Source organism: Bos indicus, chromosome 7 (genome assembly GCF_029378745.1).
Source record: "Bos indicus isolate NIAB-ARS_2022 breed Sahiwal x Tharparkar chromosome 7, NIAB-ARS_B.indTharparkar_mat_pri_1.0, whole genome shotgun sequence".
Lineage (NCBI taxonomy): Eukaryota > Metazoa > Chordata > Mammalia > Artiodactyla > Bovidae > Bos > Bos indicus.
The window spans coordinates 108,763,472-108,779,243 of NC_091766.1; the positions used below are offsets into that span (position 1 = coordinate 108,763,472).

At 42.1% G+C, this 15,772-nt stretch overlaps 1 protein-coding gene across 3 annotated transcripts in view; it reads left to right on the forward strand.

The window, feature by feature from the left end:
* MAN2A1 (mannosidase alpha class 2A member 1) overlaps positions 1–15,772 on the forward strand; it is a 211,974-nt gene that overhangs the window by 170,683 nt on the left and 25,519 nt on the right. For all 3 annotated transcript variants that reach the window (XM_019965504.2, XM_070794116.1, XM_070794117.1), the window contains exons 17-19: positions 9,471–9,604; positions 12,345–12,486; positions 15,131–15,264. In XM_019965504.2, coding sequence (XP_019821063.2) covers positions 9,471–9,604; positions 12,345–12,486; positions 15,131–15,264 — 410 coding nt within the window. The remainder of the gene's footprint in view (positions 1–9,470; positions 9,605–12,344; positions 12,487–15,130; positions 15,265–15,772) is intronic.

Genomic DNA, 15,772 nt, shown 5'->3' on the forward strand with positions numbered 1-15,772 from the left:
TAGTTATTAGTAATAACCACGTGTCAGTGCCCAGTTAAGTTGGATGCGTGGGTTTAGAAAAACAGTGTCACAAAGTAAACACACACCAGGAACATTGTTTCAATTTCTGATCACTTAAACATGAAACAATATTCCCCGGATTGAAGGGGGGCTGTTCAAAATGAGAAGCCCTAGTTTTCCACGACAGCTCTGCCTGTCCTGCTTATGTTCTGACGTGAGGGCCCAGGCCTCTCTGCTGCGGCACAGATTTGAGAGAAGGGCCGAGGACCGCAGATTGATCGCAAAGTTCCATTTTTGCCCCAAAGCCAACATTTTAAGGACAGTCACTGAAGACCTTGCTTCAAGTCTTGGGTGGGTGTCTTTTAGGATGTATTCTGCGTGGTATCCTGTCTGCGTCACATTTCAGTTTTGCCCCAAAGCCAACATTTTAAGGACAGTCACTGAAGACCTTGCCTTAAGTCTTGGGTGGGTGTCTTTTAGGAGTCTTGGGCGGGTGTCTTTTGGGATGTATTCTGCGTGATACCCTGTCTGCGTCACATCTCAGTTAAACTTCTCTTTGGTGGTTAGGCGCCTCTCTTGGGGCTCCCATCATCACCTTTTGCTTTTCCAGGTGGGGTGGGCCGGTTGCTGTTTTTCCATCTGATCTGATGACTTGTCCTCAGCACATACTGAGTGCCACTAAATAAGGGACTGAATCCTTGCTGGACCGGGAGCGAGGCTGTCTCTTGCTCTTTCTCCCACGCTGCTGCCTCTCGTTCCTGTAACGGTTTCACTGTCATGAGCGAGCTGTCTGACTATCAGGCATGTTCCTTGGAGGAGTGATTGTGCATTTCAGAATTGCTAGAGTCAGGTGACCCAGACAGGTGGAGAGGGCTGAACTCGGCCATTCTGGGTGGATTTAGAATAATCTGATGAAGAGAGTGTATGTGCTGAGGAGGTATGCCTGGGATTCTCAAAGGTTGCTGTCAGAGCCACAGCCCCGGGCTTTCTGTCTGCACCACCCAGCCATGAGCCCTTCCAGGCTGCTTGCCCCACCTCTTCTTAAGGCCCAGGGGACGCATTGGAAGTGCCATCCAGTCTTTGTCCCCACACACAAAGGACTGCTCTTATTGATTCCTTAAAACCAGTGCTGAGCAACAGAGTCCGCAGGGTGCTGCTTTCTGACCCTTAGCTCTTGCCTACTTAGTTTCATTTTCTCCCAGCCTCAGAAAATGTTCTTTAAAAAAAAAATGCTTATAATTACTTTTATGTATAAAATGCAAATACATAGTATTTATGTCTGTGTGTGCACACATATTCTTCTGACAAAATTTCACATGCTATAAAAAAGCTGGCTTAAAATCAACATTCAAAAAACTAAGATCATGGCATCCGGTCCCATCGCTTCTTGGCAAATAGATGGGGAAACAATGGAAACAGTGACAGACTTTACTTTCTTGGGCTCCAAAATCACTGCTGATGGTGACTGCATCCATGAAAGTAATAGATGCTTACTCCTTGGAAGAAAAGCCAAGACCAACCAGGACACCTGATTAAAATGCACAGACTTTACTTTGCCAACAAAGGTCCATCGAGTCAAAGCTATGGTTTTTCCTGTGGTCATGTATGGATGTGAGAGTTGGACTATAAAGAAAGCTGAGCACAGAAGAATTGATGCTTTTGAACTGTGGTGTTGGAGAAGACTCTTGAGAGTCCCTTGGACTGCAAGGAGATCCAACCAGTCCATTCTAAAGGAGATCAGCCCCGGGTGTTCTTTGGAAGGAATGATGCTAAAGCTGAAACTCCAATACTTTGGCCCCCTGATGGGAAGAGCTGACTCATTGGAAAAGACCCTGATGCTGGGAGGGATTGGGGGCAGGAGGAGAAGGGGACGACAGAGGATGAGATGGCTGGATGGCATCACCCACTCAGTGGACATGAGTTTGAGTGAACTCCAGGAGTTGGTGATGGACAGGGAGGCCTGGCGTGCTGCAGTCCATGGGGTCACAAAGAGTTGGACGCGACTGAGCAACTGAGCAACAACAACAGCATAGATATAGCATAAAATCTGTCTGAAAAATATTCCTGTCCTGCGTCCACTACTTAAGACAGCTAATACAGAGATGTGGGCCCTTTCTTTCTCTCTCTTACACACACACACACTCAAAGAAATCTGTAATGTTATATCTGTGTCTGTTTTGAGCATAAAGTGTATCAGACTGTACAGATGCTCTGTTTGCTTTCTCCATCAGCCCCTTCTCTGCCGGGACAGAGAGCTGCCTCATGCTTTTCATTTGCTGCAGAGTGTTCCATAGCATGGATGTGCCCACCTGGTTTTATTGTTCCTTTGCCCGTTGGCGGCGTCTAGTGTGTTTCCCCAGATTTCTCCTCTTGGCGCCAGTGCGCTGTGCATATACTTGTGCTCATGATCGCTCCATTCAAGGTAGATAAGAGGTGATTAGGGTGTGCGACTTTAATATTTAATGCATATTACTTTATTGGCTTCTAAAGTGTCTGTGACACTTCAGAAGAGATTCTGAGATTGTTTTAGTGAAATTTTAGGTTTTGACAAGCCTTGTCCCTTAATTTCATTTAATTCAGTAGCTCTTGTAGTATATCAGATCACAGATCAGTGCCTTCTCTCCTTGTTTAAAAATAATCTGGAGCCCTCTTCTCTGCTTAGAGTTCCTACAAAATATTTCTCAATCCTTGGTCTGAAGGTAATTTCAACATTTTCTAGTAGTTGGTCTGCCATTGAGACATGATGGCTGAGAGGTTTAGTCCTGATTCTGCCAGACCTTGTGGTCTGGGGCAGATGACTCCCTCCTGGGCTTGGGGCCAGAATTGATGGGTTACGAGGTGTGCGCAGTGTGGTCCACACGGAGCACCTGGTACCTGCTGGTTGTGTGCCCCCACACAGCCGCCTCTCTTCACTCAGCTCTTCAGTGCCTCTCGTGTGCTGGGAGCATAAAGATAGATAAGACATGGTCCCTTTACACAGGGAGCTGAGATTGTCACAGGAGTGTGTTTGCTCAAAACGAAAGGATTTCCTCCTCCTCTTTCCATGTGAGCCTTATTTATAGCCCGTCTGCTCTCTCCCCTGCCAGCCAACTGCTGCATGGTAAGGGACAGCCTCTCACATCTTCATTCTTTCTGGCTAACAGTCATTCAGCCCTGAGCATGTGCCCAAAACATGGCTAAAAACTGAAGTGTGAAGGTGTGTGTAGGACAGTCTGTGTCTGTGAGATGCTCACAGGCTGTAGGGAGGAGAAATGAAAGAGCCCCAGGGTTGTGAAAGACTCCTTTGGCTTCTCTGCTACAGCTTTCCACCTGTGAACTGGCTGAATTTTACTTTGCATTGCATGTATTAATAAGGATAAAGAATCTCCATCCTCTCTTCTGCAAGAGCACAGAATATGAGGTGCTATTAATAGTTAAAGGGCACTTAGTTCTCTGTTGAAACCTGGAATGGCCTCACACCAACTCTCACTTCCCTGTGGATTACTTTTGTAAAGTCAGAGGCATTTTCTTTCCCAGTATTGAGCTAAAACTAGAGGGCCTTTAAAACCCCTGGCCATCTAGAGCCGTTGCTCAGGTAGAACCATTTTAGTAAAAGTACCTTTTGCTGCCACATCCTGCAAAGAGACAGCAGGTCACTGGGACCATTGGGCTTGTACCCCTGCTTCCTGGGGACTTTTCCCCTCACTCCAGTGAGCTTCGTTGGGACAGGCGCATCTTCAGACTGTTGACACAGAGTAGGAAATGTTCAGTCGCTCAGTCGTGTCCAACTCTTTGCGACCCCATGGACTGCATCACACCAGGCCTCCCTGTCCTTCACTGTCTCCTGGAGTTTCCTCAAGCTTGTGTCCAGTGAGTCGATGATACCATCTGACCATCTCATCCTCGGTCGTGCCCTTCTGCCCTCCATCTTTCGCAGGAATAGGTCTTTTCCAGTGAGCTGGCTCTTCCTGTCAGGTGGCCAGAGTATTATAGCTTCAATGTCAGTCCTACCAATGAATATTCAAGGTTAATTTCCATTAGGATGGACTGGTTTCATCTCCTTGCTGTCCAGGGGACTCTTAAGAGTTTTCTCCAACACCACAGTTAGAAAGCATCAATTCTTCAGCTTTCAGTCTTCCTTATAGTCCAACTCTCACATCCATACATGACCACTGGAAAAACCATAGCTTTGACTAGATGGACCTTTGTAGGCAAAGTGATGTCTCTGCTTCTTAATATGCTGTCTAGACTGCAAGGAGATCCAACCAGTCCATCCTAAAGGAGATCAGTCCTGGGTGTTCATTGGAGGGACTGATGCTGAAGCTGAAACTCCAATACTTTGGCCACCTGATGTGAAGAGCTGACTCATTTGAAAAGACCCTGATGCTGGGAAAGATTGAGGGCAAGAGGAGAAGGGGATGACAGAGGATGAGATGGTTGGATGGCCTCACCGACTCAATGGACATGAGTTTGGGTAAACTCTGGGAGTTGGTGATGGACAGGGAGGCCTGGCGTGCTGCAGTTCATGGGGTCATAAAGAGTTGGACATGACTGAGCGACTGAACTGAACTGAACTAGGTTTTTCATAGCTTTTCTTCCAAAAAGCAAGCATCTTTTAATTTCATGGCTGCAGTCACCATTTTCAGTGATTTTGGAGCCCGAAAAATAAAAGTCTTATCACTGTTTCCATTGTTTCCCCATCTATTTGCCATGAAGTGATGGGACCAGATGCCATGATCTTAGTTCTCTGAATGTTGAGCTTTAAGCCAACTTTTTCACTCTCCTCTTTCACTTTCATCAAGAGGCTTTTTAGTTCCTCTTCACTTTCTGCCATAAGGGTGGTGTCATCTGCATATCTGAGGTTATTGATATTTCTCCCAGCAATCTTGATTCCAGCTTGTGCTTCATTCAGCCCAGCATTTCTCATGATGTACTCTGCGTATAAGTTAAACAAGCAGGGTGACAATATACAGCCTTGACGTACTCCTTTTCCTATTTGGAACCAGTCTGTTGTTCCATGTCCACTTCTAACTGTTGCTTCCTGACCTGTATATAGGTTTCTCAAGAGGCAGGTTGGGTGGTCTGGTATTCCCATCTCTTTCAGAATTTTCCACAGTTTATTGTGATCTGGATAGTCAAAGGCTTTGGCATAGTCATAAAGCAGAAATAGATGTTTTTCTGGAATTCTCTTGCTTTTTCGATGATCCAACAGATAACTGGCAATTTGATCTCTGGTTCCTCTCCCTTTTCTAAATCCAGCTTGAACATCTGGAAGTTCTCAGTTCACATACTGTTGAAGCCTAGCTTGAAGGATTTTGAACATTACCTTGCTAGCATATGAAATAAGCACAATTATGCAGTAGTTTGAGCATTCTTTGGCATTGCCTTTCTTTGGGATTGGAATGAAAACTGGCCTTTTCCAGTCCTGTGGCCACTGCTGAGTTTTCCAAATTTGTTTGCCTATTGAGTGCAGCACTTTAACAGCATCATCTTTTAGGATTTGAAATAACTTAGCTGGAATTCCATCACTTCCAGTAGCTTTGTTTGTAGTAATTCTTCCTAAGGCCCACTTGACTTCACACCACAGGATATCTGGCTCTAGGTGAGTGATCACACCATCGTGATTATTTGGGTCATTAAGGCCTTTTGTTTTGTACAGTTCTTCTGTGTATTCTTGCCAGTCTTCTTAATCTCTTCTGCTTCAGATAGGTCCTTATCGTTTCTGTCCTTCATTGTGCCCATCTTGCATGAAATGTTCCCTTGGTATCTCTAATTTTCTTGAGGATATTTCTAGTCTTTCCTGTTCTGTTGTTTTCCTCTATTTCTTTGCACTGATCACTGAGGAAGGCTTTCTTATCTCTCCTTGCTGTTCTTTGGAACTCTGCATTCAGATGGGTATATTTTTCCTTTTCTCCTTTTCCTTTCACTTCTCTTCTTTTCTCAGCTATTTGTAACACCTCCTCAGACAACTATTTTGCCTTGTTGCATTTCTTTTTCTTGGGAGTGGTTTTGGTCACCACCTCCTGTACACTGTTAGAAAGCTTCGTCCACAGTTCTTCAGGTGCTGCCTATCAGATCTAATCCCTTGAGTCTGTTTGTCGCTTCTACTCTCTTAATCATAAGGGGTTTGATTCAGGTCATAACTGAATGATCTACTGGTGTTCCGTACTTTTTTCTAGTGAAGTCTGAATTTGGCAATAAGGAGCTGGTGATCTGAGCCACAGTCAGCTCCTGGTCTTGTTTTGCTGACTGTATAGAGCTTCTCCATCTTGGCTGCAAGGAACATAATCAATCTGATTTCAGTATTGACCATCTGGTGATGTCCATGTGTATAGTCATCTCTAGTGTTTTGTTGGAAGAAGATGCTTGCTATGACCAGAGCGTTCTCTTGCCTAAACTCTATTAGCCTTTGCCCTGCTTCATTTTTTAGTCCAAGGTCAAATTTGCCCGTTACTCCCAATTTCTCTGACTTCGTACTTTGGCTTTTCAGTCCTCTATGATGAAAAGAACATCTTTTTTTGGTGCTATTTCTAAGGGTCTTACTGGTTTTCATAGAACCGTTTAACTTCTGCTTCTTCGACATAAGTGGTTGGGTCATAGACTTGGATTACTGTGATGTTGAATGGTCTTCCTTGGAAAAGAACTGAGATGATTCTGTCGTTTTTGAGATTGCACCGAAGTATTGCATTTTGGAGTCTTTTGTTGAGTATGAGGGCCACTCCATTTCTTCTAAGGGATTCCTGCCCGCAGTGGTAGATGTAATGGTCATCTGAATTAGATTCACCCATTCCCATCCATTTTAGTCCTCTTTCTCCTCCAAACATTTTCTTCTTTGAAAAATAATAATTTTTCTTTGAGAACTCAGGGATACCTTCTTGCTTTTGTTACCATTACAGGTCTCATTTATTTGGTTTGTTCATAATAAGTATATTAAGTTTGACTTTATTTTAAAACTCTGTCCTGGCACAGAATTTAAATTAATGTCTTATTGAGGTGCGAATGGGCGTGGAGGCTCCTTTTAAAGGAGCTTTAAGCATTTGTTGCCCCAATAGGATCGGAGCATAATAGTATTGAGCTTGAGAAAGATGATTTTCTCAATAGAAATAATTTATCATTGCTCGAGGTAGTGAGAAATTATTAATTTTTTTCTCAGAGCATTTTGTTTTGGTCAGTGTTTTCCGGAGATGCATGACACCCTCCTTTATGAAGACCACTTCATTTTATGTGTTTTGTTGGCCCCTGAGATAATGTTGGTAGGTTTATCTGGTAATGTTGGTAGGTTTATCTGGTAATCCTCAGAAGAAAATGTATGCAGGTATATGCATCATTTAACCAGTAGAGGCTAGTGGTTCACACTGTGGCTGTGTGTGTGCTAGGTCACTTTAGTCACGTCTGTCTCTCTGCAACCCCATGGACTGTAGCCCGCCAGGCTCCTCTGTCCATGGCATTTCCCTGGCAGGAATACTGGAGTGAGCGGCCATTTCCTCCTCCAGGGGATCTTCCCGACCTAGAGATCGAGCCTGTACCCCTTATGTCTCCTGCGATGGCAGGTGGGTTCTTTACCACTGGCGCCGCTTAGGGAGCCTATAAAGCAGTGGGGAAATGGTATTTCCTTCCTCCACCCGTGAAGATATACTTGTCATGGTGAGACATTGAGGCTGGCTCTGGTGAGGTTGGTCAATCAGAAGAGCACCATCTACCAGAAGAGAATCTCTGTGAGCATTCTGAATACTATACTAATGGAAGCTGTGGCCCGTTCAGTACTGTTACCATGTTATTATTGTGTACAATTTCCAGTGTATTTTTCACATAAACCTATAATGCTTAAGCCAGCTGCATTTATGTTTTTTCTACAAATCCTGCATATTCAAACTTCCTTTCTGCTTGCTATCACCTTCTATAAACTCTGGGGTTTCTTCTTAGCTCCTGGAAAAAAATCTTCCTCACTTTATTTCTCCCCTCCCTGTGTGATGCTAAAGCTGAAACTCCAGTACTTTGGCCACCTCATGCGAAGAGTTGACTCATTGGAAAAGAGTCTGATGCTGGGAGGGATTGGGGGCAGGAGGAGAAGGGGACGACAGAGGATGAGATGGCTGGATGGCATCACCAACTCTATGGACATGAGTTTGAGTGAACTCCAGGAGTTGGGGATGGACAGGGAGGCCTGGCGTGCTGCAATTCATGGGGTCGCGAAGAGTCAGACACGACTGAGCGACTGAACTGAACTGAATTGTGTTTCTGTAGACAGCCCTCTGTGTCTAAAGAGGTGCTGGTTATCAGCGGGCTGACAGGTTATGTGTGAGGAAGGGGAGAGCTGAGTCACTAGTCACAGATGTGGGAAAATGTCTTGGGCTCCAGGAGCCTCAGAAAGCTTCAGCTGTATGTGGCCAGTCTTTCTTCTTTGACCACTTTCCTAATTGCTGTCTTTCTTAGAAGATCCTGCGATATCTTTTCTACCCACTTAACTGTATTAAGTGTTCCATTTATTTATAACTCCTCTCCAGCTCTGAAATAGACCCAAGGGTTCACCACAGACCTGAAGATATACTTAGGGTAGCATGACAGATAGAAATTAGTAAATACTTTAGGCTTATCCAAAATAAAAATAAAAATGTCCTACATCTGGGACTTTTTGAAGCTCTCCTCTCTCTGCTTTATATAGCAAAGGGAAAAATGAATCGCTCCATAACAAGGGATCCTAAAAGATACCAGACTCAATTAAAATTGACTGAAGTTCTGGGGAGCTCTCCAGATTATACTCCACAAATACTAATACGGTAGTATCATTTTCAGCCATAAATCATCTCGCTGGATCTCCTGTCTCTTCCTGGAGAGAGATCATGGACAGTAATATACTGTCTCTTGAACCAACACAGTGTAAATTTCACTGCTCATAATTTCCAGTGTGTGGAGAGAGCCTGGTGAAGAAGTAGCCCTGAATGGTTCTGCTGGGGATGGCAGCTCAGCTGAGTGGCAGATGAGCCTGTAGTGGGCTGACCTCCTGTCCTTCAGTGTCCTCTTTCCCGTCTGTGACTTCCTGCAGAATCATTTGCATATTTCATTTCATGTACATTTATCTCATTCCAGCCTCTTAATCCTTCTGTTGAGTTATATATGATCTGAATAAATGTTTTCTATGGTCTGACTTTAAAAAAAGATGAATTGTGACACCGTTCAGTGTATGAGGGATGGTAAAGATAGAAAGTCGGAAACAGGGGAATGCATGTAACTTTGGAAGGAGTTCTGTATAGTATATTTAAGAAAAGGGGGCAGTTACTTTTATTAATGTATTGTTCAGTTACTAAGACGCGTCTGACTCTTTGCAGCCCCGTGGACTGCAGCGCGCCAGGATTCCCTGTCCTTCACTGTCTCCTGGAGTTCGCTCAAACTCACGTTCATTGAGTCAGTGATGTTATCCAACCGTCTCATCCTCTGGCACCCTGCCCTCATTCTTTCCCAACATCTTAATGTAAATATTGTTTTGAATTTAGGAGTAGAAGGACAGTCTGTGGAGATTTCCAATATTGTAGACATCCGAAAAGAGCATAACTATGAGATTGCAATGAGAATTTCTTCCAGCATCAACAGCCAAAACAGATTTTATACTGACCTAAATGGATACCAGGTAATTTTCCATTAAAATGTTTAAATGATGGTTTTAGTATGTACCTTTTATATATGATAACAGGCAAGTTAATTTTGGATCCTTTGAAAAAATATAAGGTTGCAAATTTCTAAAATAAAATTGAATTTTAACAGACACTTTTAGGTTATGTATCTAACCAGGTTTTCAAGGATAGAAAAAAATATTTGCAAGATTATTTTGTAAAACATCTATTTGTAAGGATTTGTTTTTTCAAAGGAAAATCTGGGGACCACTATGCATGTTAAATACCTTGATATATATGAATTTTTCTAGTAGAAGGAAATATTAATATTAATTAGGGATTGATAGAGTATACCTTTTATTTCCTCATAAGGAATTGGTCTATCCGTATTTAGTTTGTTCCACATATGTTTTTAAACGTATGCTTTAACAGTGGGCTCTTTTCAATTCCAGGAAATCCTTCTCTACTGATGTATGTGTGTGTGCACATTTATACACATACATATATGTGTACGTAGACACAGACATACAGATAAAAACATCTATCTGTTTAGAAATGTGAATAGCTGTATTTAATCAAAGTGTTCGTGAAATAGTTTGAAATAGTAATGGGAAAATTGATTGGTAAAATTTTGTTCAGATTTTCATTTCTCTAATTTACTAGAGCGCTTTTGATTGCTACCTAAATCTATATGCAAAGTATATGTGTGTAACAACATATATTTGAAATAATACTATTAAAAACATGAGCATGTCTCTGAGACATTAGCATTTTAGAAATTTCTGACTACGAATAGAAATAATTTCACAAATGCTATTATTCTGATTTTCAACTGGAATGAGGGAAAGGATTGTGATAATTTTCTCTTCTACAATTTCCTGCAAAGGTTAAATTTAAACCTTTGCAAAGCATAAAAATTGCAGCATGCATTTTAAATTAACATGTTAATTCTACTACAGCTGTTTGGCTTTCAGATGAAGCCCTGGCTTTATGGTGATTCATTTTCCTTGTGTACAAAAGAAAGGCGTTTCTAAGTCCTACAGAAGCAATAACTTGTATATGTGGGTGTATACATGAGTGAAAAAACTTAGTACAAATGAAAATGTGAATTTTCTTTACAAAGATAGAGCACGTTAATAAATAGGAAAACATTATTTTTCAGACTGTAAGCTAAATGTTGCTTCTTTTTTAGAATAGGCCATTTCTTACGCTTTGAAAATAATAGTTGCTTGGGCCAAACTAGAAGTCTAGACCCACAAATGGGGAGCGTAACAGGTCCACAGTTGCGACAGTTTTGGAGGCCTTTTCTTTCAGTATAAGCTCAGTTGGAGTAGAAAGATCAGGATTGGCGATTTCGTACTAGCTAGCTTTCGTGCCTTCCTTTTTAAAAAACATTTTACAGGGTTGTTTTTTTTTTTTTCCCCTACCAGGTTGTTAATTTCCTAGGGCTGCGATACAAACTGGGTGACTTAAAACAAAAATGTATTCCCTCACAGTTTTGGACTTCAGAAGCCAGAAGGAAGGTGTAGCTAGGCCCCTCCCTCGGTCAGCTCTAGGAAAGGGTGGCCTTGCCTCTTCTGGCTCCTGGGGGTCGCTGGCAGTGCTTGGCATGCCGTGTGTTGCGAACACATGGCTGCGGCTCCTGCCTCTGCTCTCATGCGGTCTCCTCGTGTCCCTGAGTGTCTCTATGTCCAAATTCCCCGTTTCTTGTGAGGATACCGTTCTTTAGATTATCACCCACCCCAACCCAGTGTAACTTGGTTATCTCTGCAGAGGCCACATTTCAAAATAAAATCACATTCACAGGTTCTGAGTGAACATGAATTTGGGGGCACTCTATTGAGAACCAGTAAATTGAATGACTGGTGAAGATTAAGGTGTTATTTGTGAAATACCCAGTACTGTGCCCGGTGTTCATGGACACTCAGTAGGTGTTAACTATTGTGCTTACATTGTACTTCTCCTGTTCTGAGTTCCATGTTAAAGTTTCATGAGTTTAAAAGAAGACATGACATTTTTATGTGGTGTGAGTAAGATTTCCGATAATAGAGTCTCTGTTTGACATCTCTTCCTAAGGTTTGAGTGAGTCTCCTTGACCCAACCAGCTTAGTTCATTATCAGTCTCTCTCAAAAACTAAAGGTAGAGTTGTATTTCATGCATTCAGATAGTAAACCAAGAAAAATTGGAATTTGGAACTGTCTACATTGAAACTAAACAAGAAGAGCAAGCATTGAATAGTTTTTAAATATAAAAATGCATTTGATTATTACAACAGAGTATGTTAGAGGATATGGTGGCGAGATGTGTGGTATTTGTTAAAACCGATTCAAGAATTATGAGAGACATTTCTTGAAAGGGGATATGGAGCTATTAAGCTTTGCATTCATTACAAAGCCAGTATGTTAGATTTAGATGAGAAATGAATACTTAATACCTTTATAACTTGTTTTATGCAAATATGGAGAGCTAGAAGACTTTTGTTAAGGATTTTTATTCTGAATTTAAATAGTAATGCCTATTTAAAAAAAAATCTAGATAAGTTCTACCTTTCTCACTTAAACATTTTCTAAGACGCTCATGATTTTTCTTCATCTTGAAGAATGTTTTAATTTCTAAGTTAGCTGTTCTGTTGGACAAGAAAGGTGCTGTACCTTTTTCTATTTGGGAAAAAAGCCATCTGCAGTCAATAGTAATGTTTTTAAGTACATTTGTAAATATCACTGGATTTTCTTAACGATAGTTGTTTGGTCTTGCAGATTCAGCCTAGAGTGACGATGAGCAAATTGCCTCTCCAGGCGAACGTCTACCCCATGACTACGATGGCGTACATTCAGGACGCCGAGTGCCGCTTGACTCTGCTCTCGGCTCAGTCTTTGGGTGTTTCGAGTCTGAAGAGCGGTGTGTATTCTGTAGATGCTCTTTGCTCTCACTAGTCTCACTCTCTGTTAGTCGTGTGTTGGTTACCTTCCTCAGTCACAAGCTTTTTTCTTTTTAGAACCAGACTGTTAATTTTGAGCTTTGTGAGACTGACATAAAATAATAAATTTCCTCAATCTTCACATGAAAACAAACCCAAAAGTTCACAAAACTGATGATTTTTAAAGATAATATACTTTTCCCAGTAGCCCATTGTTTGCAAAATTCTGTCATTGTTGTGACTGAATGGATATGGAAATTCAGACTCTGACTAAACTAAATTTAGATAATTTGAAGTTTAGATATTAATAAATTAGCCAGGGTTGCCAAAGGGGAAAGTTGCAGTTCAAACTTAGGTCCTTTTCTGAGTCACGTCCTCCTAGGATGCTGCCGCCTGAAAGGAAAAAGGGAGCAGAGATGATACGGACATGGCGATAAAGAGGCGGCAGACACAACTGCATAGACGCCAGACGGACCGAGACGGGGGGAGGAGGAGAGATGGCAGACGCTGGTTGTTGTCTGGGAAACTTTCTACTGGGAGACTTGTCCTTCATAATACCTGTGTTTAATTATTTACATGTCAGTTGCCCCTCTTTGCTTACATACTAAGAGTTGCTAAGACAAGTGTGTTACGGAGCTGGGCAGGTAATAAGTGAGAGTAGTTGCCTGGCGTAGTCATTTCATGCTGGGCATATGCATACGTTCTGTACGTCCTTACACAGAAAACTTGACTGTCCATCATTTTTCTTTGTGGCCTTCATTACACAAAATCCTGAGATCATGTCACCAAGACATGAATGCAGTTATAAAAATAGAAATGGCCTCACCTCGGGGATGCAGTAGGGAGTGCTGAGATTTGGGTGAGTTGCAGAGCACACCCCCGTGTACAGACCTTGTTACCATGGGGAACTGGCCCCGCGTTGTCACCGTCTGCAGCTTTTCACAAAAAGCCCATCTGGAATTTTACAGGAAGTCGCCCATTCTGTAAATGTTGACATGATTTTTTAATAATCAGAATGTAAAACCTGTTGGTGTCAGATACGACTCCTGAGCTACCCATTTTTAAACCCTGCCTAAAATTCCCCAATTTGGGCTCCACGCTGGGGTCTCACAGGGTCGGACACGACTGAAGTGGCTTGCAGCATAGGGGACTGGGCCTTAGGCTTCAAGCAGTCATGCATCTAACAGTTGTCTCACTTCTCTGGTAAAGACCCTGCGATAGACGCCCAGGCACCCTCGAGTTTGCATAACTCCAGACATACAAGCAACTTGAGTATAGGCGAGGAGCTTACTATGTGTCACATAGTGTGTGGGCTAATATTTGAAGTCAGGGAGAAGACTTAGAAAGGACCGAGAGGTTGATAGACTGCTTTGGATGTGAAGTGATAGAACTCGAGACAAGCATGGGGACAGTTAGCGCCAGGGCCTGAGGAGCACCTTCTAGACCGAGACAAGCATGGGGACAGTGAGCGCCAGGGCCTGAGGAGCACCTTCTAGACCGAGACAAGCATGGGGACAGTGAGCCCCAGGGCCTGAGGAGCACCTTCTAGACCGCTGTCTTACAAGTGTGGGGAAAGTGACAACAGGACTCTAACCCCCACGGTAACTGTACGTGCTGGCTACCCAGACTGCAAGGCAGGAGCCGCGTTTGGTCTACCTGTGTGAGCATAATAGTTACTAACACAGTCTGTAGATTTTCCTTTTACTCCAAGTGATGGCTCAGTACAATAGCAAATATTAATGGATGGGTAGGTGAATATTTATATTTAAGTGTGTGTGTGTGTGTGTGTGTGTGTGTTACTTAGTCGTGTCCGACTCTTTGTTATCTCATGGACTGTAGCCCACCAGGCTCCTCTGCTCATTGAGTTCTCCAGGCAAGAACACTGGAGTGGATTGCCATTTCCTTCTCCAGTATATTTAAGGTAGTATAACTTTAATGGTCTTTTTGTTTTTTTGTATAATCTTAGACATATAAATATGTCTCTGGTGATTTTCTTTTAGTTTGTAATTTCATAACCTAACTATTAGGGTTATAGCCTAAACTAGAGGAGTTACTGAATTACTACATAGCAAATAGAGGAACCAAATATAACAACTTTTTGAGCTAAAGGAGAAAAGACCACTGGGAAATCACTAATACAGTATCAGAGAGGGAAGCATTTACACAGTGGGTGTCCCCAAATCCTCAGGCTTCAGAGAATCTCCACACGTCAAGTAACCTAAAATGTTACTTCAGATCCTTTTTAGATCTGTCCTTCTGTATTTTTCTTATTACTCCATGTGTGATATATATATTTCTTAATGAACCTCATAAACATTTTTCAGTTCCAAATGCTGTTGCTAAAAATTTGGAGGCCTTTACTCTTTTGATCAATATTTTTAAGTTTTACTTTCATTTTGATCATTTCTATCCCATTTAAATTTCTTATCAGATTGTACAAAATGCTGATGAAGACAAGAAGAAATACAATCCTGTTTTGTGAATTTATGCTAAATGCTCTGAGCTGTTGTCGAAAGGAACCCCGTGGCTTCCCCGACTGGAGGGGAAGCGTACGTCTAGACTCTGCTTTGTATTTGTGAGATTCTCAGTGAATAACCCTGGCCTGTTTGTTTCCTTGTTTGCTAGGTCAGATTGAAGTTATCATGGATCGAAGACTCATGCAAGATGATAATCGTGGCCTTGAGCAAGGTGTCCATGATAACAAGATTACAGCTAATTTATTTCGAATACTACTAGAAAAGAGAAGTGTCGTGAATATGGTAGGAAAGAAGCTCTCATGTTCCAATGTTGACTGTTCTTTGCCATCCAAAAATGTGACCTTATACTTTATTTTTTGCATTTTCCGATATTGAGATGTCTTTGTATTAGACTTAGCCTATATTCACAAGAAAGAGAACTTCAGTTATGTGTATCGTGTAAGATTCATATTTAGGCATTTTATTTTTTGTTTTGCTTATTATGTAGATATAAAATAACGTTAAGCAATCAGTTTGGATAAAATTTCCTGAAATTACTTTGGCAGAAGCAAGAGCTCAGTTTAGAGAACAGACCTTAGTCCTACACTCAGGAGATTACGTTTGATCAGTAAAATGTATCTGAAGCTTCAGCGCACTCGTGCTGGTCTTAGGCGCGTCCACTGAAAGCGGGTTACTTGTCTGCTTTCTTGTTCAGTTTTCGTTTCTCAAAGCGAAAGTCCAGCGCTCTGTGCAGAGAGTCTGGCAAAGACGCTGTTGGGCATGAACTCACCTGACAACATACTCCTTGAGA